We start from the raw sequence: 24,236 nt of genomic DNA, 5'->3' as shown, positions 1-24,236 counted from the left end.
TGACCATCTGAGACTGAGTTTCAGTTACTTTCCCGCTGCTGTTACTTGGTGGCGTCAGGGCTTTTGTGATTCCTTGTCCTCGGAATCTTTTTGTTTCCTTTCTAAGGAAACATTCTGCTTGTGCTTCAGAGAAAAGGGATTTTCGTCAGCACCTGGATGGAACATTGTCAGCACCAGGAGAGACCAGAGGAAACTGGGAAAACAGGTGACAGAGCCTCCTGCGGTGCGGGAGCTGGAAACAACTACGACTGTGAGTTGCCGACTCCTGCATTTCCCCCAGACCAGCTGAGCTGGACCCCTGGGGTTGTCCTCTCCGCGGCTGCCCCCACCATGTCCAGAGCCAAGCCTGACAAGGCCTGAGCCTCGAGGTCTATCCCCAGTTGGGGGATAGGGCTGCTGCCAGGCTGATCTTAGTTTTGGGTGGGGCTGCCATGGATCTGTGGGCCCACTGGGCCCCAGCCTCCCAACTGGGTGCCTAGGTACCTTAGAGCTGGACCTCTGCCTCCATGGCTTTGTGTAGTTAGCACTCCAGTTTGCCATGGGGATAGAATCTGTCGTGAACCTCAGTTTATTTGCCTGTTGGCCCTGAAACTCTAAGTAGACCTCACTGGTGGAGAGGGGCTTGGCGGTGGTGGTGAAGGTGACACGTGGGAACCAGGTCTTTTTCCTGTTGGTTCCGGCTCCAGTAATTCAGTAAGAAAGCGTCGTCAGTAGTTCACTAGTCTGAAGTGACGTTCTGTGTTGAAAGGGTTCCGTGGTCATGATCAAAAGTGCTATACCATACCCCCGCCTGCCTTGCTTTAGAGATCACCTATTCCCATCATCGTATTCAGGGCTCTGAGATGTCCTACAGTGGAGAAACCCGTGTAATTCCATTAAGCCCACGTTTCTCAAGCTTGTTGGACCATGGAACCCTCTTCTCAGGCCAGTAGCCCTTCGCAACATTCAGAGCTAGTGTTTCACAGATCCTACCTTGGGAAGCACGGGCACAAACCATGCCACAGCCATGAGAGCTGAGAGCCGTGAGAGCTGTCAGCTGCCTTAACTCGTGGCTGCATCCACCCCCGATGACACCTCCTCGGACACTGATCCCTCCTGAAAGCGGACCTGAGCTCATCCCATCATGAGTCAGCCCCGCCTGGCCCATCTCCCCACTCCTAATCCCACTCAGCCCTGGCTTTCTACCACCTCCCAGTTGGCCTGGTAGCTGAGCCATCATGCGGCAGCAGGTGGGGGAGGATTCCCCTGTGTCTCCAAATCCTCCCAGAGATGCCACAGCCATCTTCCCCGTCCCTGCCCCCATCAACACCCAGAGGTGCCGCTCACCTCGAGGCCAGGAGCCCCTTGGGCAGCGATCTTCTTGCTTTTCCCTCCTTTCCTCCCTTCTGGTTCCTCAGCCTATGCTTCCCCACATCTGCTTAGAGCGCCCTGGGCCTGGGAGGAGCCTTTTATTAAGTGAACCCGTCCCACACACAGCCTCAGTCCTGATTTGGAAGACTTCAGCCCTGGCTACCCTGGCCATTCTGAGAATGTATTACCCTATTTTTTATCTTAAATCCAAGCAAGATGTCAACCAGAGTCCTTGAATCTACCTGTCCTTCATCCCTGGTTTCCCTCCTCTTCACATCCCCAGACCCCCAAGTTTCGGTTGAGTCTCTCCCAGCTGGCAGCCCCATTCCAAGCAGAGGAGACACTGCAGTAAGGACGAGGGTGGTTTGTTACAGGACTGGGTGAGATTAAATCCCAGGGGGCCCTGCCCAGCTAAGGTGCATTTTCCCCTATGCTTTATGATGTTTTCCTCCTCTCTGCTTTGGTCAACATGCTACAGGAGTCACTGCTTTGAATCCATTCTGGGATCTCTGGCTTTTAGAACCCATTGCCTGCTCCTCATTCTTTACTGAAACCTGCTCTCAGCATAGCATCTGATCAGTACATTCCCATTAAGTTAGAATCAGCTAAACACCCCCAAGATGGGAGAGAGTTCTGTGGGCAGGGACTCCTCCTGGGAGCATGTGAAATTGGGAAACTAAGGAATCTAAGAAGTCTAATGTGCAGTTTCACACAACTTATAACTGAGAAGTAGCCGTTGTCACCGCACGCTCACCCTCAACATCTAGGGGTGCATATCCCCCCGGCGTGGCCACATTTATGTTAGACTGTCTTCAGTAAAAAGTGTCAAAGCATATGCTAAGTAAGTAGGACATCTCTGTCATCCACCACACCTGTCTGAGGTTAAAAGTTCTTTTCCTCAACTCGTAAATGATTAAAGACTCAAGCTCTTTTTATGATTTGACCTTGGGATACCACCCCTGAGCATTATTTTATAAACCTGTGAAATCTTGGTATAAAACTGTAGATGGGTGGTTTCCAACATTTAGTGCCTGTGTTAGTCACCCAGCACTGAGGGGGAAAAAAACCACAGAAATCTTCTCAGTGGCATATGCAGCAATAAGCATTTGTCTCCAGAGCTCTGTGGGTCATCCGGGATTTGACTGATCCAGGCTGGGCTCAGCTGGTCGACTCTGCTAAGGCTGCAGTGGCTCAGTGGCTCTGCTACTCACTTCAGGTCTCTGGACCACTCGGTGGTTTTGCTCTACATGCCTCTCACCCTGTCCTCCTTAGACAGCAGGTTAGCTGAAGCTTGTTCTTCTGATGGCAGAGGCAGAAGAGGGTAAACCCCAGTGTGCAAGCACTTTTCAAACCCCTGCTTGTGTCCGTCTACTGACATCCCATTGGCAAAGAAAGTCATATGGCCAACCCCAGTATCAACAAAGAAGGACATTCCATCCATGATGAAGCCACAGCAAGTGTGTGGATGGAGAAAGGAGTGAAGAATTGGGGCCAGTAATACCACCATGCTCACCTGTGGCACACAGGGACGAGATAAAGGGTTTCTTCTGCCAATTGCTGGTAGCAGAGTTCTGCTGCAACAAAGATGCTACAGGGAGCCTAGCAGTCGGGGGAAACTTCTGAAGGTTAAACAGCCCACAGGCTCCCTGTGACCAGAGAACCAGGTGACCATCCTCATCAGTCCAACTAAGGTGCTGGTGGGGGTGGGTAGCCCAGGAGCCCAAGTGAGGAGAGAGTAGGCAACGGAAGTGCAGGAGTGGTGCGGCCACCAAAGTGCCCTTCCACGGCTAAGGGTGCGAACCGTTATGCTCTGACATACAGATGCCAAGGAAAGCACTGAGGAGGTCAGAACTGGGGCCAGCCAGGGGAAGACCAGCTTTACCCAAAATCAGAGCAGGAAGGAATACCAAATAGGCAAGGTTGAGACCCTGACTCGAGCCTACAGTTAGTTGGGCTTATACGCTTAAATTAACCATTGGGTAAGCAAGGTTACCCGTGATGTCCTGGTTGCTCATGCCTTATTTATTTATTATTTAAAATGTAGTTTTTATTTATTTTATTTTTTAAAATTTATTTGTTTTTGGCTGCGTTGGGTCTTCGTTGCTGCGCACGGGCTTTCTCTAGCGAGCGGGGGCTACTCTCGTTGTGGTGCGTGGGCTTCTCATTGCGGTGGCTTCTCTGGTTGCAGAGCACAGGCCCTAGGCGCGCGAGCTTCAGTAGTTGTGGCTCGTGGGCTTTAGAGCGCAGGCTCAATAGTGGCCTAATGTGGTAAGTCCCTAGTTTTTATTTTTATAAAAATAACACAGGTATCTAGTTTAAGAAGTGAAATAAAAACAGAGGCTTATAATGGAAAAGAACAGTCTTCTGCTCATCCCTACTAAGCCCTGACTGCTTCTCCCCAGAAACAACTGTTTTAGCTGTGCCTTCTTATCTTTTCCCTACATTTTTTTTTTTCCAAATTTGTGTCGCTGTTTCTTGATTTTTCAACCTTAGACATAATCTATTCTCTTCCTACCTTGGAAAATGAGAATTTAACTCTCTTACATTCTCCCCCATGCTCTACCCACACACATATATTTCCCTTCCTCGCATCTTCCCAATATAGATATTTTGGTTAAATGAATATTTTAGTATTTACATTATTATGACTTATGTAAAAAATTTTCACAACTGAGCCATTTAGTATACTATGATTACAAAAAGTGCAACTCTCGTTTCCCTAGGAGCTTTTTTCTTTCTTTTTTTTGTCTGTTTGCTTGGTTTTCTACATACTTATCAATAATACAACCCTAGAGGGACTTCCCTGGTGGCACAGTGGTTAAGAATCCGCCTGTCAGTGCAGGGGACACAGGTTCGAGCCCTAGTCCGGGAAGATCCCACATGCTGCGGAGGAACTAAGCCCGCGAGCCACAACTACTGAGCCCATGTGCCACAACTACTGAAGCCGGCGTGCCTAAAGCCCGTGCTCCGCAACAAGAGAAGCTACTGCAATGAGAAGCCAGTGCACCGCAACGAAGAGTAGCCCCCGCTCACCACAACTAGAGAAAGCCCGCACGCAGCAATAAAGACCCAACGCAGCCAAAAATAAATAATAAATAAAAAATACAACGCTAGACTGTCAAAACTGAAAATTTCACTGATACAATCAAACAGATAATGTAAACTATTGGGTTTTTTGGTTTGTTTGAGACATCCTTCTGGGAATGTTGTTCTGAAAACTCCTTTGCTTCCCTCTGGTGGCGAATTCCACATTGCCTGCATCCCAGGTGTCCATTTTGGTTTATTCTCTTGAGGGAGCATGACTACCAGTAGCCTTCTGATAAAAGAAGCATGTGTTCTTGTTTGTCTGAAAATGTCATTATTCTATCTTCATGATTGATAGCTAGATTGGGTGTAAAATTCTATGTTGGAAATAATTTTTCCTCGGAATGTTTTAGGTTTTCTTTTTTATTTTGTTTTGCGGTACGCGGGCCCCCACTGTTGTGGCCTCTCCCGTTGTGGAGCACAGGCTCCGGACGTGCAGGCTCAGCGGCCATGACTCACGGGCCCAGTCGCTCTGCGGCACGTGGGATCCTCCCAGACCAGGGCACGAACCCGTGTCCCCTGCATCGGCAGGCGGACTCTCAACCACTGTGCCACCAGGGAAGCCCTAACTTTTCATTTTGAAATAATTTTAGGCTTACAGAAAAGTTCCGAAAACATTACAGAGCTCTATCTAGTGCCTTTACCCAGCTTCCCCTAATGGTAACATCTTACATAGCTATAGTACAGTGATCAAAATTAAGAAATTAACTAAAAAAAAGGAAAGAAAGGAAGTTAACTCTGATGCACTTCTCAGGGTACAACATCCAAAAAAAAAAAAAAAAAGCAAGTAAGTAATTAACGTTGCCACACTACTGTTAACAAAGTGACAGACTTTGGATCTCACCAGTTTTTCCAGTAGTGTCGTTTTACTTTTCCAAGATCCAATCCAGGATCTCACATTATATTTAGCTGCTGAATCTTCTTAGTCTCCTACATCTAGAACACATCCTCAGTCTGTCTTTAACAATTTTGAAGAATACTGGTCAATTATTTTGTAGAATGTCCCTCAGTTCGGATTTGTCTGATATTTTCTCATGATTAAGTTGAGGTTATGGATTTGGGGCAAGAATACCACAGAGGTGATGTGTCCATCTGAGTGCATCCTATCCGGGGTTCATGATGGTGCTGTGCACTACTCAGGGTGTTCATCCTGATCACTTGGCTAAGCAGTTTATGCCAGGCTTCTCACTGTCACGTTACCATTTTTCCTTTTATAATGAGTAAATATATTGGTAGACATCATTTAAGACTATGCAAATATCTTGTTTATCCTCAAACTTTCACCTACAAATTTTAGCAGCCATTGGTGAATCTTGCCTACAATTATTACTGTAATGTTCTTAATGATAATTTTCTATTTCTCTCATTTCTTTTACATTTATTAATGAAATTCTTTTGTAAGATAGAGCTGTCCCTTCTCCTCCATGTACTTAGTCATTCATTTATTTACTTGTATCAGAATGGACTCATAGATGTTTATTTTATTCTAGAAGGTTATAGTACAATTTTATTGTTCAAATTGCCCTCTGAATTTTGAAGGCTTTGCTCTGTTATCCTTTGGATTTCAGTATTACTATTAAGAAGTTTAATAGTAGCCTCATTCTTGACCTTTCATAGTGACCCATTTTTCTTTTTTAGGATGTTCTGAAATTTTACAATATTGTGCTTTTTGTTTATCTTTATAACATGCATTTGTATTGGGTACTCCATAGACCCTTTCAAGCTGGAAACTCATGTGTTTTGGGGAAATGTTCATATTTTATTTATTTATCTGATAATTCACCCCCTCTACTTTTCCCTTCTCTCTTTTTTTTTTTTTTTTGTGGGATACCCATTATTCTGATGCAAAACTTTTGGACTAATCCTCTAGTTTTCTTATGTTTTAATTTCCAATTTTTCATCCTTAATCTTTTTATTCTACTTTTTAGGAGACTTTTGTTTCTACTTTATCTTCCAACTTTGTACTAGATTTTTCAGTGGAGATTTCCAAGAGCTCTTTCTTGCTTTCTAAATATTTTTTATAGCCATCTAGCTTCATGACTGTGATATTTTCCCTTATTTCTAAGGAGATTTGCCATTTGGGGGAAGTTTTCTTTTGCTTCCTGCAGTGATCACTCTTTCCTCTGAGTTGTTTTTTTCCTGCTTGTTTTTGTCTCTCTCTCTTATGTTGGAGACTTTTTCTCAGATGTCCTGTCATCCTTTATTGTCTGTTCCTGCAAGGCGTTGAGCAGGATATTCACACTGTGTCAGGTATTACCCAAGGTCCCTTCACGTTGGAGTGATCCAGCAGCCACTGCCTTTACCAAGAGGTGGAGCTTTGCTTCCCCACTAGTGAGATAAGCAGACGTTGTCTCCTGATGAGATGCAGCATGAAGTAGAGAATGTCACCTATGTGTCTTACCAAAAACATCTGATCTGAATCTAATCACACCTTTAGATCTAACTTCCACTTGACAGGATTTACAAGAGATGTGGGGACAAGTTCAATGACACAAGACCCAATCAGACAAATCAGCTGTGAGACACTTCTTCAGTTAATGGCCTGGTCCCTTCAAAAAGTCAACATTGTGGGGCAAACAAAAGGAAAGAGGACTGTTCTAGGAAGGAGAATGAAAAGACGTAATAACCGAATGCAATGAGATTCTAGGGACAGTGGGGGAAATTTGAATGGATTGAATGGATTTTGAATTTTAAATGGATTTAATATTAGAATATATTTGGAAGCTTTTTTTTTTTTTTTTTTTTTTTTTTGCGGTACGCGGGCCTCTCACTGTTGTGGCCTCTCCCGTTGTGGAGCACAGGCCCCGGACGCACAGGCTCAGCGGTCATGGCTCACGGGCCCAGCCGCTCCGCGGCATGTGGGATCTTCCCTGACTGGAGCACGAACCCATGTCCCCTGCATCGGCAGGTGTCACCAGGGAAGCCCTGGAAGCTATTTTAAATTTTCTTAGGTGTGATGCATTTGGGTTATATAAGATCCTTATTCTTTGAATAGAGATACTGAAATATGTAGAGGTGAAATATCATAATGTCTGCAGTCATTTTCAAATGGTTCAGAAAATACTAAAGATAAAGATCTTTATCTAAAGATAAAGCATATATGTTAAAATATTAACAATTGTAGAACTTAAGAGGTGGGTATATGGGTGTTCATTATAGTATTTTTACAATTTTTCTATATGTTTACATTTTTCCGTGATAAAAATGTAGGTGGAGGAAGGAGGGAGATACCAAAAAGCTGCTAGAAGTTTGTGTGAGTCGTGGTACATGGGCAGGAAGGGCTCCTCAACTGGTGAGGCAACTGTTTCATCCAGAGACCTTCACATGTCAGTGTTGTGTGTCTTCTCTCCAGCCAGTCAGTTCCCGGAGAGGGGCTCCCAGTGCCTGCCTCAGTGTGTAAACCTCACGGCCAGCCCCTGCGAGCTGAATGGAGAAGGGGTCCAGGCAGCCTCTCCAGTCAGTTCACAGACTTTGACAGAACTTTTTCATGGATGTCTCACCCCATCCTCAACTGGGCAATGCCTCCAGAGAATAAACTGAAGGTATCCTACCAGGGAGCAGAGGGGCAGTCGCCTGGGCTGAGTAAAATAGGGGAAGGAGCCTGAGAGTATGTCTCTTCATACAGACTTTCCACCAGTTCTGTTTCCTGCCCCACTTTGTTGCTGCTTGATATCCCAAGTCCTGAGATCCCCTGGGGTTTGGGTCAGAAGGGCTTGCTAATCACGGTGAGGCTGTGTAGAGCATGGTTTGTGGGCCACACCCCTGCAGAGGTTCACATTCTGCCGTGTGACCTGGGACAAGTTATTTAACTTCTCTGTGCCTCACCCGCAAAATCAGGTTACAAACTTTCACATTGTTGGGGGATTACGTAAGCTAACACACCTTCAACATTTAGACCAGTGCCCGATACAGAGTTAAGTCCTTTGACTAAACACACACACACACACACACACACACACACACACACACACCTCCCAGCCCCCACCAACTTAGGTTTCTACTTTCTCTGATCTGTGAGGTCTCTTTGTATCTTCTGTAATTTTAGTGCTATCTCAAGCCTGCTATATGCACTTCGGCTTTCTTTTTCCTTGTGGGGTTTGGCCTTTTTTAAAAAAATCCCTTTACTGTCCCTCCAGTCAGGTTTGGGGAGTTAGTAGAGTTACATGTATGTGTGCATTTCACATTAAACCACAAGTCTCAACAGCTTTCTTTCTTTCTTTGTCTCTCCTAAAGCCCCCCTTCAGTACATTCATCATATTCTAGCCTGAACTCACAGAGTGTTGCAGGCAGAGCCAGGGGAGTGAACGCCAGGCTTCTTAGATCGGAACCAGCTCCTAATGTTCTATCTAGAAAATGCTGAGAAGCACCTCAGGATAAACCTGCTGGTTGAGTGTTCCATGAGCTCCTTTCCGGAATCTCCTGAGTCACCATCACTGGCAAAGGGGAAGGAAGGGTTTGTGGTGGAGCCACCCTGAAGCTTGTGTAAGAAGCTGTGGCCCATGACTGTGTCAGCACCAAACAGCCGGCAGGCTTCTCGCCCCACCACCCAGAGCTCTTGATTCCTAGGGATCACCAGGTCGACCTAGAGAACTTGATCCTGTCTTCACAGTGGTAGAAGGGGGCACCTTTGCGAATGACTTGCTTGAAGAGTCTGGAATGCTGGTTTAAAAGAAAGAATTCCTCCCCAGGTAGGATTAGGCCCACGGAGTTTTGTGATCCTCTTCTGTCTGGGTCATGACGTTGCCCTTTTAAACTCAGAAGCCCCACTCGAAGTGTAGGATACATTTGAGGGAGAGTGGCTTCTCCAGTTAAATCTGAAGCCGCCTTCTGGCTGGCCGTCCCTTGGACTTCAGCGCTTTCTACTGAACGGTAATAAAGAGCTTGGGCCGCTTATTTCCATTTTCCATTCCCCTCCCGACCCCAGATCCATTCTGCAGACCTGCCTGCTCTATTCCGTGCCCTGGGAAGGCAACTGCTGATAGAGACACTGGACTGAGATGAGAGGGTGGGAGGAAGAAGAGGCCAGATGATTCTCTGCCCACTCTCAGCCTAAAGGGTTGCTCCTGGCCCAGCCCCCTAGTTCCGCACTCCCTGGCTCGAGGCCACCTTTTCCAAGTGCCTGAGAAGATGGTGGTCCACACACCTAGACCCTCCCTCCTGGGCCTGCTTTCTGCATACAGTAGGTCCTTGCTGTGTGTACAGTGAGGGGGGCGGCCACGTTCATCCCAGCCTCAGGCAATCGTGAAGTCTGGTTCTTTCCTTTTTGGCAGCCCCCGGCTCCGCGACCACACTTTTGTTTCTTTTAGCTGCATCACAAGGCATGTGGGATCTCATTTCCCTCATCAGGGATGGAACCCATGCCCCCTGCATTGGGAGCGCAGAGTCTTAACAACTGGACCTCTAGGGAAGTTCCCCCACCTCCTATACTTCTTTCAGCCGTTCTCAACATTTAGCTTTGCTTCCTTTACACAACCTCTTCTGAAAAGACCCTGACAATTCATTCACATTACAATGCCAATAACTATCCCAGCTACCTTTCTTCTAGGGATATTTTCTTTGAAAAACCGAAGTCCAAGGGATGAATCTGTAACTGTTGAATTTCAGAGAGGAATAGAATTGAGGGTGGGATTCAACCCCCCATCTTCTCAAATCATTCGTCTGTCTATTCAGTCCACCAGCCTTTGCAAGGGGAGGGTGCATTTAAAGTGCGTGGAAGAGATACTAATTCTGGGCTTTGGCTACTCGAATTAAACGTGCTTTGGCGTGGGAAGGACAGGGGAGAAGCTCTAGAATGGGGATGTTAAATAGAAGTGGTAGGGAAGAGGGTAGAGGCTAAGTGTCCAGAGTTCAGACATCAGAAGAGCAGTCTAGGGCTCTGCACCCCTAACCCCTGTACCCTTCCACCAGCCTTGGCCCCCTCTTCACCCCAGAACAAGTCTGAGTCTGGAGAATTCTGAGGGTGGGAGAGGGATCTGCAAGAAAAGCCTGGGCCCCCAGAACTCTGCTTCATTTGCATTTGTAGCGTGCTTCAGTGTGACAATATTAACCGCTGTCCCTTATTGAAAGCTAGACTGTATGTCGAGGGCAGGGACAGTGCCTGTATCTCCTCCATCCTTATAGCTCTTGCACATTGCTCAGTGTTTAGCACATAGTAGGTGCTCAAGAGATACAAGCTGCCTTGATGAACACATTATCTCGCTGAATTCTCATAAGAACTTTGCGAGGTGCCCCCTATTATCACTCCCATTCTGTAGATGAGGTGGCTGGGGCGTAGTTGGGTTAAATAATTTGCCCAGTTGGTGAGTTATAGAGTTCCTGTTCTAGTCCGTTCTGACTGACTTCAAGGCCAGACTCGAAGCCAGTGGGCACAAGCCAAGCGCGTTTAGACAGCACCAACTTGAGCAGAGGATGGGGTTGCATCTCCATCTTGGTAGCAATTCTCTCATGGAAGAATTTTCATAACCCTGAAAATCCTTATATATGTTTCTCTGAATCCTTTATATTTCTCCTCCAGGCTAAGCCAATGCTTGGTGCCATACGAAATTGAAGTTTGTGGAATACAAAAATAGGTAGAATAAAAATTGCAAAATGATATGGTGTCATGTTCATAATCCGGAGATAATTTTTAATAATGTTGCCTCCTTTTTTTGGAAGAATTGGAAGTGCTTTTATGAGAATTAATTAGTTTAGGTTTGTAATTTCATGCTTGAAGTAAGCTGCAAAAATGCCCATGGGTCCCAGGTTGCTGGAGGGGACCAGGGTGAGGGAGAAGGATTCATTATTAGGTTTTTAGCTTGAAATCTGAGGCAGAACAATACCATTTCTCATGGAAAATTTTTAAATACTTTTCCATAGCCAAATTTCCTTGGGGGTGAATATATCAGAGGAGTGGAAATCAAGACAATGAGGTAACAATAAAAGACTCCTTTTTTCCTTTCTAAAATTATTTTGTTTTTCCTGAGCCACTGCTTTTACGAGACGCGTGGAAAGGGAATACAGGGGTAACACTTCAGTGCACCGAGAAATGCTTCTCTCGGTGAGTTCAGAGGCAGTCACAGGATTCTGATCACAGGTTTCCATAATCCTGTGGGAGAGGAGTGCCACGGGTATCATTCCTAATTAAGTGCCCTCCAAAACCTTCTAGGAGGCATTCGGGGTGATTACTCTTCACCCATGTCTTGTTACTAATCATGGGTGCAATCAGGAGCTCACAGAGCCAGGCCAATGGGATCTGTTAGGAAAAGAGAATTAAAAACAAATCTGCCAACCCAGCAAACCTTCTCCACAAAGGTAGGAGAGAAAGAAAACAGTTTTATTATTGAATAAGCATCACACCAGAATGCGATGTGCATCACAGGCAATCAGCTAAGAGACTGCAGAGACAGAGAGGAATCTCAGCCTTTTGTACAGGCAGGCAGACACAGGCCCTTACCTACACAATAATAACCAGTCCTCACACCAAGTTCATCCTGGATTTGCCTGGTAATTGGGGTCACCATCTGTGTTACCTAATTGGCTTTAACCTAAAGAAAAACCAGCTTCTCCTATCTTTATGACAGGAGGTAGTTTTGCAACAAGGAGCAAGGCTCCCACCCTCCCACAGAGATGGGAGAGGGGCCCTATCCCCCTTGATGATGGCATTTCAAAGGGATGGCTCCCTGGTCCTTGAGAAAGACAGTCCTAAAGCTGGCAGGAGTCTGAGTTAGCTTTTTAAAAACTTTACATACCTTTCAAAGAGACAGAGAAAAGAACTTAGAGTTACCAGTTTTCTCAAGTGAATGCTCTAAAAAGAGGGAGGAAGGAGAAGCATCTTCCCTTATTTTCAACAGGGAGAGCTAAGCCTCTTATTTTTCATCTGTATTTGCCCTTTCAGGCCCAAGAAATGGCAGGAATGGGATCCCCACCTCCCGCTCACTCAGGGACTCTCCCACCTTGACCCAGGCTCTGCGGCAAGAGGCACAGCCTGGACAATCTCATTGCTCGACTGCCTTGCTTCTGTCCATCTTCGGGGCTGGGGCTTCTGGAAGGGAGCAGTACCCCGCTGGTGTTGAGTTGCATCAGGTGGGTTCTGGGGAAAGTACGAGTCTTTTGTGAGGTGACCTCACCGTACCACCTGAGGTTGCAGCCAGGACACTTGAGGTGTCGTGCATTCTAAAATCTGCCTGGAGGACGGACACTTCCCTGGTGGTGCAGTGGTTAAGAATCCGCCTGCCAGTGCTGGGGACATGGGTTTGATCCCTGGTCCGGGAAGATCCCACATGCCGCGGAGCAACTAAGCCCATGCACCACAACTACTGAGCCTGTGCTCTAGAGCCTGGGAGCCACAGCTACTGCGCCCATGTGCCACAACTACTGAAGCCCGTGCACGCCTAGAGCCTGTGCTCCGCGACAAGAGAAGCCACTGCAATGAGAAGCCCACGCTCTGCAATGAAGAGCAGCCCCCCGCTCGCCGCAACTAGAGAAAGCCCGCACGCAGCAACGAAGACCCAATGCAGCCAAAAATAATTAATTAGTTAAAAAAAAAACCTGGAGAACGAGAAGGAAGGCAAGGTCCCAGCTCACCACGTGCTGAGGATGGGGGCCTAGCCCACTTTAAAGAACACAGCTTCCCCCAGCCCCAGTGGGAGGAGATGAGTGTGGAAATCTGTGAGGATGGACAGCTGAAACCCAAAACTCAGCAGGACCAAACTAAACCCCAACTCCTGCAGTTCTTACTTTCACCAAAGGATTGCTTCTATCCAAGAGGGGAAGGAGAAACATCTTCAGAATCAATGAGTCAGAAAGGGAGGAACTCAACCCATATTCAAAGGGGTAATCAGCTCTCCAACGTGGAACAAATCTCACTCTATACAGTTTTTGCAGAGAAGAAAACCGGATTCCTTTATATATAAGGAGGAAATAGATTCGTGCTTTTCAGCCACAGCTGCTCATGCACCTCCTCACTCCCGCTCGTGGGTTAACGGGAGGCTGATGGACCTGAAAGGTGTGGGTGAATTGGAACACGCAAAATACCCCTCTCATAAGGAGAGCACCTTTTAAAAAACAAAACAGAAGGCATGATTTGTTTCTTCCTAAGCTTCCCTATGCTGTATCTCTGTGATATAAGTACCTGTATATGTACATATGTGTATGTTTCTCTCTGAGCAGAAGAGCAGGAGGGAAGCCCCTCCGTCTGCCCCCACCATGTCCCTGGCGGGCTCTGGCTTGCCTTGGGTGGGGAGGCAAGGGCTGAGGCTACCCTACTGGCCCCTGACTGCCCTCCCCTTCAGTTGGCAGTGGCCATGGGAGTGGAATTCCCAGTCCTACGGGCCAGCTTTGTCCCGTTGCCACTCTTGCTCCCGGCAGGCAAGGCCAGCTACCCCATGGTCTTCAGGGAAGTTTCTGAAAGAGGATGGGATTTCACCCTCCTTCCAGAGCCAACATTACTGGAATGGGAGAAGGAAGGATGAAAGACCTGGAGAGGGCAAAGCCAGGCCACTGCCTGTGTGCCATGGAGCATCCTCACCTCCTCCCCGGCACTGGCTCTGGGCCCTGTGTCTGCTCTCTCTGGCCACCTCTGTGGGCTCAGCCTTTCCCAGGGACCCTGGCAGACACCTAGTGACATGGCAGATGGACCCTTTTCCACTATGGAGTCATAAGTGTTGGGTAAACTATAATCAAAAATAGTTGTTTTAATGTAGGCTGCCCTTGAGCAAAAAAAAAAAAAAAAAAAAAGGAAGTCCTCAAGTGGCAGAAACCGGTTGAAGAGGGAAAGCACAGCTGAAGCAGTTGAGTGAAGCCTAGAGTCCAGGGGGATCTTAGAGGAGCCCAATTTAGGCTCGAGGGACCAGGCTGCGGTCATAGCACCTGTACAGGAACAGGAGATGTGGCCTCACTCTTGCTTGGAGGAGAGAAAATTTTGATCTGAGCTCAGCAGAAAAGCAAGAGCATTGAAGTAGCACCCCTTTCTTAAAAGGGGATTGGAAAATTCTGCCCGCCAGCTCAGCCAGCCATGCCAAAGCAAACGGTCTATCTTGGGAGTGCAAAGAAAAACAGTTGCCTGTCAGAAACCGAATCCCTGGGGCCTGTGCCATGAATGAGCACAGAGTTCAAATTCCTACTACCTGTGAGGTCCGTGAGCCCCAAACAGAGAAACTAACATAATATTTGGTCTAAACCAATTGAAACCTCCAGGATCCTGGTAGACGCTAATGGGAAACCACTCTGTGTAAAAACTGTCATAACCCAGAGCACACGGGAGTCACACAGGATAAACAAATCCTACTGAAGATGAGCTCACAATAAAAAATGACAGATCATGTGAGGAAATGAGTCTCCATGAGCAGAAACCAGCGGATGCCTCCAGAGGGTCCTCAGTGCCTCAAACTCTGCAGATAACGGAACAGTCTGAAAAGAGCTATAAACACATTCAGACCCAGCATTCCAAAAGCAGGGTTCAGAGGTTCTAGCCCCTTCCCAACCTGCCCCTCCTGTGTCCACCTTCTCAGTTCATTCCAATCCCACCTGCCACACAGACTCAAAACCTTGAGCACCTTCAAGTTCTTCCTGTCTCAGCCTTTGGTTTTAATAATGGCTCTCAATGTCCTTGCCTCCCTCTCCTCTCCTCTGTGACCATGATGGGCATCTAGCTGGGCTGTCCACTTTTCCGTCCCCAGCGTCCCCCCTTCTCTTTATTTCACCTCCACACTGCCACTAAATTAGCCTCTTAAATGGAAGCCAGATGGTTTCACTTCTCTGAGACAAACTCCTGATTATGAAAGTCTAAGCCTTCCTTAATTTGGAGCTAAACTTTCTTTCCAGTTTTGTTTCCTGTTATAATACATCCCACCCCTCACCCCAACCTTGTGTTTCAGCCTTTCTGGTTTGTTTGTCCTTCCTACACTCTCCCTAATGCCTCCAAGCAGTCTCTTCCCTCTGACTAGGCTGCTCTCCCATCTCATCTGCCTACTGAAGGTCAACCTTGGCTTCAACCTTCTAGAAGCATGATGTCGTGGAAAAATGCAGGCATCATCAGGGCTAGAATATCTGGTTTCGAATTCCAGAAATGTCACTTAAGAGCAGTGCCTCAGGCAAGTCACAACCTCTCTGAGCCTCAGTGTCTAATTATATAAAATGGGAATGATCCCTACTTTGCAGAGTTGGGAGAATTAGAGATAATCTCTGTAGAGCACTGAGCACGGAACCAGCCCCAGTACGTGATCAGTAAACAGTAAACTCTCAACCTCTCCTTTTTTCTTTTTTTTTCTGCGGTACGCGGGCCTCTCACTGTTGTGGCCCCTCCCGTTGCGGAGCAGAGGCTCCGGACGCGCAAGCTCAGCGGCCATGGCTCATGGGCCCAGCCACTCCGCGGCATATGGGATCTTCCTGGACCGGGGCATGAACCCCCATACCCTGCATCGGCAGGCGGACTCTCAACCACTGCGCCACCAGGGAAGCCCAACCTCTCCTTTTTTATGGGAGTCATGTCCTCCTGCTTCCCCATCTAGAGGACCATGAGGCTGGAGTCTGCTTTGTCTTTGCATCTTTGCCCTTTTCTGTGTCTAACATAGGAAGTCTTGAAACACATTGATTGACACGTGGTGGAAAGAACTAGGCACACCTAACTTGATGTTAGAAGGGGAGACTTTCGGTAGAGGGACCTCTCAGATGTTGGAGTGATTGTGTCACTCCAGAGAGGGCAGAACCACCATCAGGAGTTCTAAGGAGGCTGATGGTAGCCCAGGATGGGAAGGAATATCCAAATTTAGAGCTGTTTAACACGAGAATAGGTACCAAATGGAAGTTACTTGCCATTAAAAAGTATAGAAAGTATTCCTGGGTGGAATGAGGTATAAGACCAGATCAGTGATTCTTATCTTAGGGAGACACAGGTACCTTTGAAAGTCTGACAAAAGTTATGGATCTTCTTCCCTAGGAAAATGGCCCAAAGCATAACATTTTGCAGATAATTTCAGGAGCTTCATGGATCTTAGGTAACATCACCTGAAAACGCTTCGGCTTTCTCTTTCACTATTAATAGTGAGAGGTGCATTGCTGTTATACATATCTTCAAAATTCACACCTGCCATCTGGAGGTCCAGCTTCATATCTAAAGCTCATTGCCTTTTGCTACAGATTCAATACTTGGCATATTTTTTGATAAAGTGAATAAATAAATGAATGAAATCATTGATTAATCTGATCTTCAAGGAAACCTGTGTGCTTGAAGGAGAGAGAAAGAGAAGGAAAACAGAAAGAAAACACTGAAGGGTTTTAGAGAAAGACCAGTACAGGATAACAAAAAGTTGGAGAAGGGTTAATCAGGGTCAAAGAAGAGGATCAATTTTGGGAGGCCTGAACTCCCGGCCTCTGCCCAGGGCTGAGCGCCCCATTGAACTTCTAAACCCAAGATCCTGCAGAAGCAGACTCCATCCTGCTGGCCCTGACTCCTTGCCCTCAGAGTGATGGTGGCACATACCCAGGGGCTACCGGGGAAGATCACTCATAAGATCATGCCCATGTCCAGGTGATATTCTGATTTGATTTTGAAATCTCTTTCCCTCTGTGAATTTAGGTCTTAATTATTCTGCAACCACTTTTTCTGTTATTACAATTGCTTAGTTCAAACGTGGTAATGAGTTACTAAACGAAGTATGCTGAGGTTTGTTTTTTCCCTCAGAGTATCATTATTCAAAGAATAGTTGATTTTCAACACAAACACCGGTGACAATAAGTCCCAAGAGGAAAATATGCTGTCCGAGCGCAGGGGGATTCCTTGTTTGAGAAACTGAATTTGAGATTCTCCAGGATTAGCTGGTCTTCCGATCCACATGAGCGAAGAAGACAGGCTGCTCTGCCCTGGTCAAGGCCTCTGGCTCTCCCCACAGCCTGCCCCCTGCGCTCACCTGGAGTTACAGTGGTTGCTGGATTTCAGGAGGCGCCTCAGGCTCTCCAGGGCCTCGGGCAGCCCCTCTCCGGTGAGGGCGCTGCAGCCCTGCAGCTCCCAGCAGTGCCCCTGGAACCTCTGCAAGCCCAGCCTGTCTCTGATCTCAGGCAGCGGCAGGGCGTGGGGTGCCTCCTGCTTGTTGGCCAGCACCAGGAGGGGCACGCTGGCCAGGTGGGGGTCGGCCAGGGCCTCGGTGAGCTCAGCCTCTGCCTCGGGCAAGCGGGCTTCGTCTGTGCTGTCCAGCACGAAAATGAGGACGTCCGTGCCCTCCAGGTAGTCCTTCCAGCTGGCCCTGAGCTGGCTCTGCCCCCCGACATCCCAGAGGGTCAGAGGCACGTGCCCAGGGGCTTCAAGAGGCTCCACGTTGAAACCCACGGTGGGCAGGGTCTCCACCCGCTGGTCGCCCTTCAGTTTGTACAGGAGCGTGGTCTTGCCGGCCAAGTCCAGGCCTATCATCACCACCCGGGCTTCTGCCTTGTGACCTCGGGAGTTCACAGACCCCATGGGGGCCACTGCCAGACCCTAGGGGAGAAAGGCCGGGTGCACACATCAGCCATTCTTTTCAGAAGAAACACAAATCCTTGCGGGCACGTGGGAGAGGAGCTTCTACGCCCAAGTAGGAAAGTATCTTTACAGTGTCATATTTCAAACAAAGGCCTGGGCTTCGAAAGGGCAGGGAAGTAGGGGTGTGTGAGTCAGCATCCGCTGACCTATCTCTGGGGGGTGCCCGCTGCAGAGAAGAGGGCAGGGCCTCCCCCTAAAAGACACGGAATGTGGGCTCACATTCCTTGGTAGTTAAAGCAAGGAGGCACAACGAAGTTCCAGTTAGACAAACTGAAAGATGTTTCAATTCTTGCAGGTCTGTGGCTTCTAGCCTCTGTTTTCCTCCTGTAAGCCTAAACCCCGAAGGGGAAGCTATCTTGGGGTCAGTGCACTGATGGAGGAGGGCAGTCGGCTCACGGTAACTTCTGCTTCCTTTGGCCCCCGCCCCCCACAGGACCAGGCCGCATCCTGTAAACAGTGGCTATTTATAAATACTGTTGACCTTGGACACATGTACGGCTCAGAGCAAAGTGGTTTCCTCCAGTGTCTTACCAAGGTAAATTACCTCCAGGACATTACACAGGTTTTTCAAGAATCTCAAATCTTAAGACTAAGACCTGTTCCCACCTTAGTCCAGGGAAAACTTAGCTGGAACAGGGGGAGGGACATCTCACACCCAGGGGAGTATATTTCAGCTGCCCCTGGAGGAAAATAAGATAGCCTCTGTTCATTCCTCATGCCAGGGGTAGAAGAGTGAAATTAAAGTTACCTCAGTGTTATTAGGCTGCGGCCGAAAGCTCCCCCTCTGTGGTGGTCTTCCACCTGCAGCTGCGCTCAGTCCTGAGAGCGAGATGGGAAACGAGCACAGTGACTGTGGCCGGTTCTCCCTTTTTGTGCTTCCTTTCCCCAGATGCTTGGGGGCGGGGCACAGGCTCCGCAGCCCCGCCCTCACCCCGGGGCTCCCTGAGCAGAGCAGTCCTGCTGAGGATGTGCCACAAAGATGCCCCCAGCCAGGCCCAGAGCCGACTCCCCGGTTCTTGGCCGTTCAGACTCCATATGCAGGAGGGAGGGCACCCAGGTCAGCACCGTGCCGTGGTCCGCTGATCTCCTGCTCTTCCTCTCACAATCCTGGGATCCCCTCGGTGGAGAAATCTGAGAATCAGACCTCTTCCTTCAGCTCATGCCTCAGTGTGTTTCTGGTGCCTGGAGATTCTTTCATTTGCTTGGAACCATATGTGCTTAAAAACTGCCTAAGTAGGATTAAAACATGCTTAAAAAATAGGTTTAAATGTTGAAGGTAAACCAAAATAGGTATATATATATATATATATATATATATACTGAAGGTAAACCATAAAAATCAAAAAGTTGTGTTAATGGGTAGAACTATGCGTGATTAAGCTCATTGCTTAAATTTTTTTCTTGAACAGTGTAATTATGTTTCTCCCAGTAAAAATGATGCCTTCAGAAAATAGAATTTTCAAAAAGTTGGCCAGTCAGAAGCCCTTGTTTCTGTAGCAGATTCTGATATGCATCTGGAGCTCCAGTGATTTGGTTCTCGTAACCAATGACAGTTCTCCTTTCTGGCACATTCTTTCATTACAATGTCAAGAACCAGGTTGGGGCGTGTGATTCTCTCATCTTACCAACGAAGAAACAGGCTCAGACAGGATACATTATTTGCTCATGGTCTTGCTGAGATTTATAATTCGTCTCTTTCTCTTTCATCATGTCGTGTTACTCATGGAGAAAGTGCTTTGCAAATGGCAAACACCTTATTGTAACGGTTGTCATTAGGCTGCTATATTTTAATAGGAGGAAGCGATTGGGAAAAAATCAGAAACCCGGGCACCACTGTGTCCTGTTGATTTATAGCCAAGGAGCCTAGGGCTGTGGTGTCAGTGGATGGAAAATTAGTAAGAGACATCATCGGAAAGGGGGGTTCTGGCTAAACTGACCTAACAGAGTCATCACTAAAGACAGGCCAGGGTGATCAGACATTACCTGGGGGTTGGTGGAGAATGAGGAACCTGGTCAGATATCAAGGGTGGAAATTCTCATTAAACAGACTTAGCAGGGTTCTTGCTAAAACTGGATTTTATAAGGAAGTGCACAGTCTCAAAGTGGTAAAGGACTGTCTGGAGGGGGGCTTGTCCATCTCACGCATGTGCTGGGCAGTTAGATGAAGCCGTGACCCAGCCCTGTCCAGGCCTGGCTGACAAATCAGTGGGAATCCTGCAAGGAATCTGCCAGGACTTTGTAGGAGGATTGGGACCGGCAGAGGATAAGGATATAGCAGGCTAAGGATAAGGTGTGCATGGGGGCTGAGGGGCCAGGGATGCTACTCTGGCCCTGGTTCCCCTTGTCTGAGCCCAGGGGAGAAGGGAGTCTGGCAGACTGAAGAAGCCATTGACTTGAGGGGCTCAGAGGCACCATACCAGGCTGCTTGGGTGCTAAGTGCCCCCAGGTGACACAGTGAAGGGAGAGGCACTCCCCCTGCCTCCTGCCCTGAGGATGCCAGGGAAGCCTGGGGCCCCAGGGCCAGCATGCATGCCATCTGGAAGCCCAGCTTTGGTACTGACAGTCAGGCTCTTAGAGAAACATCGCCCTCTAGGGTCTAGACAGGCATTCAGGGGGAGGACCCCTGAGCACTGACCAGTCTCCCCTGGAAATAAAGGAGCCTTTCCTGAGGGCTAAGGTCCCTATAAGCTGGAGAAGGTGAGAAGCAAGGAAACAGCGATTACGATTACGTTGAATGGGGCTCTAGTTTTACCCGGAGGCCGTGTGGCCCGAATTACCCCTGTACATTCCAACCCCATCCCTTTGGCTCAGCAAGGAGGAAAGCTTTTCACTGGACGCCCTCGTGTGGGGAGGTATAGAAGGGCTGCTGATAGAAGGGCCGCTGACCTGGGAGGCAATGAAGAGCAGAAGGTAACAGAGTGGGTTTTGGTTTGGGACCATCTGGGGGCACACTTGGTCTCCACTACTTATTTGCTGTGTCACCTCATGCATGTTCCTGAATTTCTCTGTGCCTCCGTTTCTTTATCTGTAAAATGGAGATGATGATAATACTATGGTACCTAACTTGAAGGGTTATTGGGAGGATTACATAAATTAAGGCACATCACTAATTACTCACATCAGGGACCTAGTCCCAGGTTAGTACTGTGAAATAAGGAAAGGGGAGCCATCAAAAGCAGAGGCGTGGTTGGAGAGGGACATGCAGCTCTGTAAGCCTGTGACTGCAGCTTCTAGAACTATAATAAAGACGGGTGTCTCTGCTGGGCTCACTGATACCAGGAGAGACAAGGGTCTTGGGCCCCACCTATACTGTCCCTAGAACTTAGGACTTCCCATGATGGCCACTGGATAGCGCCCCATGGTTCAGAGAACAAGTTTAGAAATCTATTTTTTGCCAATTCTTGGGCAGATATTCAGGCCCGGAGGATCAAGGCATACTCTCTGCACTCACAAAGAAATGATTTATAGGCCAGAATGCTATTTCTTACATTTCCAATGGGATCTATTCGGCCCAAGGTCAGGGACCAGTTTTCCATGCAGCACACCTGGAGAAGGTGTGGGAGGAGGGGAGACGTGGCGGATGCACAGGTGAGTACATCAACCGTGGAAGCTGCGTCCCAACAGGCTGTTTGGGAACAATGGAAAGTTGGTGGATTTTAAGGGACTGTTTATCATGGAACAGAGCCTGGTGACGGCTTTCTTTTCTCCTCTCTACAGTTAGGTTGAAAGGGAGAAAGTGCTAGAATCAGAGCTTTGTTCCCCTGGAAAGTGCTGGAGAAACGCTGACAAATTCCTCCTTCCAGCCGTCCTTTTCCTGGGCTGCATGACAAATTCCTCCTTCAGCCGTCCTTTTCCTGGCTTTCTGTCTGTCTGTTACAGCCTCATCTTTCTCTAGTCTCTCACTTTCTCAACTTGGCAATACCCAAGTAAGTAACTGGTTTCCAAGGACTGCATTTTTCGAAGATCACGTGGGTTTTTTTTGTTTTGGGGGGGAGTTTGTGTGGGTTTTTTTTGCGGTACGCGGGCCTCACACCGCTGTGGCCTCTTCCGTTGCGGAGCACAGGCTCCAGACGCGCAGGCTCAGCGGCCATGGCTCACGGGCCCAGCCGCTCCGCGGCATGTGGGATACTCCCGGACTGGGGCACGAACCCATGTCCCGTGCATCGGCAGGCGGACTCCCAACCACTGCGCCACCGGGGAAGCCCCGAAGATCAGGTTTTATTCATTTATATTTTCAAGCTCTCCATACAAAATTCAAAAGGTACAAAAGGGTCGAGTGTCAAGGAAGTTTCCCTCTCACCCCTGTCCTCCTGCCATGCAGGTGCTTTCCTGGGAAAAGAAACCCACATCATCGACTTCTTAGATATTTTCCCGGAGACAGTCTGTGCACATGTAAGCAGGTATGATGCATTAGTTTTTCATGGTTTTCCTTTCCTTCTTTCCCCAAATGGTAACATACTCTGAGGCGTTTAATCTCTTGAGTAAATCTTCTCTTAATCACTTTCTTAGGCATGGGCTCTGTCAAGGGTCAGTGGGAGAGGCAGGGAGGGGTTGCAGCCAGCAGCCCCACCCCCAGTGGGTGATGTGAGGGGCGTGTGAAATACCCCAGTGGGGTATTGTGGTGGGAATCAACACTCCAACCATGCTAAAAGTGGAAATTCTCTCAGACATTTAACTCCATCTGTGACTATCCTTTATTAGGCACTCCCGTGGAGCCCTAAGCAGTGTATCTGAATTTGGGGTGGTTACCACAGGTGCAGTGTGTTTATGGGAACCTGGTTACAGGTAGGTATGGCCATGGGTAGGCTTTCCCCAGGCTTGGAGAAAGTGGGCAGAGAGCACAAGGTCGACGGATAAACTGAGACCAGTGACTCCCAGTGGCAGCACTTGGAAAGTTTGGTGAGTGCACACTGCTGGCATTCAGTGCGTGGGGACCAGAGATGCTAGACGTGCTACAGTGCCCAGGATAATTCTGCACAAGAAAGAACGTTTCTTGAATTTGAATTCAGCTTTCGAATGCCCCAGAGATTTCAAATTCCTGAGCACTTATGATGGAAACAGAGATTCTCTTACTACATTTACCTTCCTTTTATTTATTCCTTATCTTTTAGTTAAAGCATTATATTGATTTTCTTTCAAGACCATGTGGGCAGGTAGATTCTATCATTTCTGATTTTCATTTCTTGATTTTAAAATATTGGACATTGTAAAATATGTGTTATGTAAAACAAAAGGTGAGTTGCTGTTTGGGGCCCCTCCCATAGGAGGAGATAGTTGGATAGAGGAAAGGATGAGTGAGGACCAGTCATGGGGGAGCCAGGTGGAATGACAATGGGGGACCCCACATCGGAAGTCATAGATGGTGACAGCCAGAGGGTACAGCTTCTTGCTGTCTGATCAGTGAAGTCTGTTCCTTCAAGGCAGTGTGCAGTCTCACCCTCATGGATTCTGGCTTCTAGTGTCCTATGGGCCCCCTTGGAGCAGAACAGTGTCCCACCATATGCTCAGTATTGCACAGGGGACAGGTGCAGGAGCAAGTCAACCACCCTAAAACTCCACATTCATCGTGGGTGGGAATTTTTGTGTATGAAGATCTAAATCAGGCATAAGGTACAGTAGACACTAATTGCAAAGATATTTATAATATATAAATATTTTTATTTTATTTTTTCATATACCTTTTAAAGAGATATATCTGTGATAGCTCTGTGCCTTTCCATGCTTTTCCTAGGCAATTGGTTTCATGGGATATTGCTGATATATTGCCCTCCACAGATCTTCCCAGAACACAGAACTCTGTCTGCCTATGCTTTTCTAGTACTTTAACTACACATGAGGCTCTCCTAACAGAGGGTGAATCAATAGGAAACATTCTACAAGAAATATTTATTCTGCAAATGGCCTGTGGAAGCTGCTTCCCTGTGTTCCCTAAATCCTGGGTTTGGGATGCTCTGTGCCTGCCTCACAGCGTCTGAAGAGCTGGGCTGACTTCCTGGTACATATTCCCCAGTGCCTACGTGGAGTGTCCTAGGCCTGGGACTCCTGATGGGAGGCCTTCCCAGAGCATAGCTGTGGGCCCACATCTGCATCTCTGCTGCCCGCACCTTCAGCTCTGGGCTCAGCCGCCTGGATTATTTTGAAATCCGTCTAATGGCCTTAGTGGAGAGAAGACAAATGCCCTTTGTGTGCCCCACTACTATCACTCATATTTTCTCATCTTTCCTCCCTTTTTTGGCCAGAGTTTCTTCAACAATCCACAGCCCTCTTATTTCTTGTGTTCCGTTGCACTTAATAATCGGTTTGCCAGTTATAG

The 24,236-nt window shown here is 47.7% G+C and overlaps 1 protein-coding gene and 1 long non-coding RNA gene across 4 annotated transcripts in view; one reads left to right on the top strand and one right to left on the bottom strand.

Annotated features, from left to right (window-relative positions):
• The window catches only part of LOC149746865 (uncharacterized), a 35,335-nt gene that overhangs the window by 890 nt on the left and 10,209 nt on the right, over positions 1-24,236 (top strand). For 2 of the 3 annotated variants that reach the window (XR_016388707.1, XR_016388705.1), the window contains exon 2: positions 130-22,323. This is a non-coding gene — a long non-coding RNA (uncharacterized LOC149746865). Of the gene's footprint in view, positions 1-106; positions 22,324-24,236 lie in introns of all 3 variants that reach the window. The other variant, XR_016388706.1, reaches the window with a different exon arrangement.
• Positions 11,726-18,817, bottom strand: ARL11 (ARF like GTPase 11). The gene is made up of 2 exons (XM_022574812.2): positions 18,672-18,817; positions 11,726-17,881 (listed from the first exon to the last, which is right to left on the bottom strand). Exon 2 carries the CDS (start codon positions 17,861-17,863, stop codon positions 17,315-17,317), a length of 549 nt encoding a protein of 182 aa, XP_022430520.1. The 5' UTR covers positions 17,864-17,881; positions 18,672-18,817; the 3' UTR covers positions 11,726-17,314.

This window comes from Delphinapterus leucas, chromosome 18 (assembly GCF_059928025.1).
Source record: "Delphinapterus leucas isolate spDelLeu-1000000601 "Yukka" chromosome 18, BTC_Dleu_Yukka2, whole genome shotgun sequence".
NCBI classification, from domain to species: Eukaryota; Metazoa; Chordata; class Mammalia; order Artiodactyla; family Monodontidae; genus Delphinapterus; species Delphinapterus leucas.
Note: the sequence above shows the minus strand (reverse complement) of the source record. Positions and strands in the feature narration are given on the sequence as shown.

Excerpts from the sequence above, each read along its gene's own strand:
- ARL11 (XM_022574812.2), bottom strand. The coding sequence starts at position 17,863 with ATGGGGTCTGTGAACTCCCGAGGTCACAAGGCAGAAGCCCGGGTGGTG.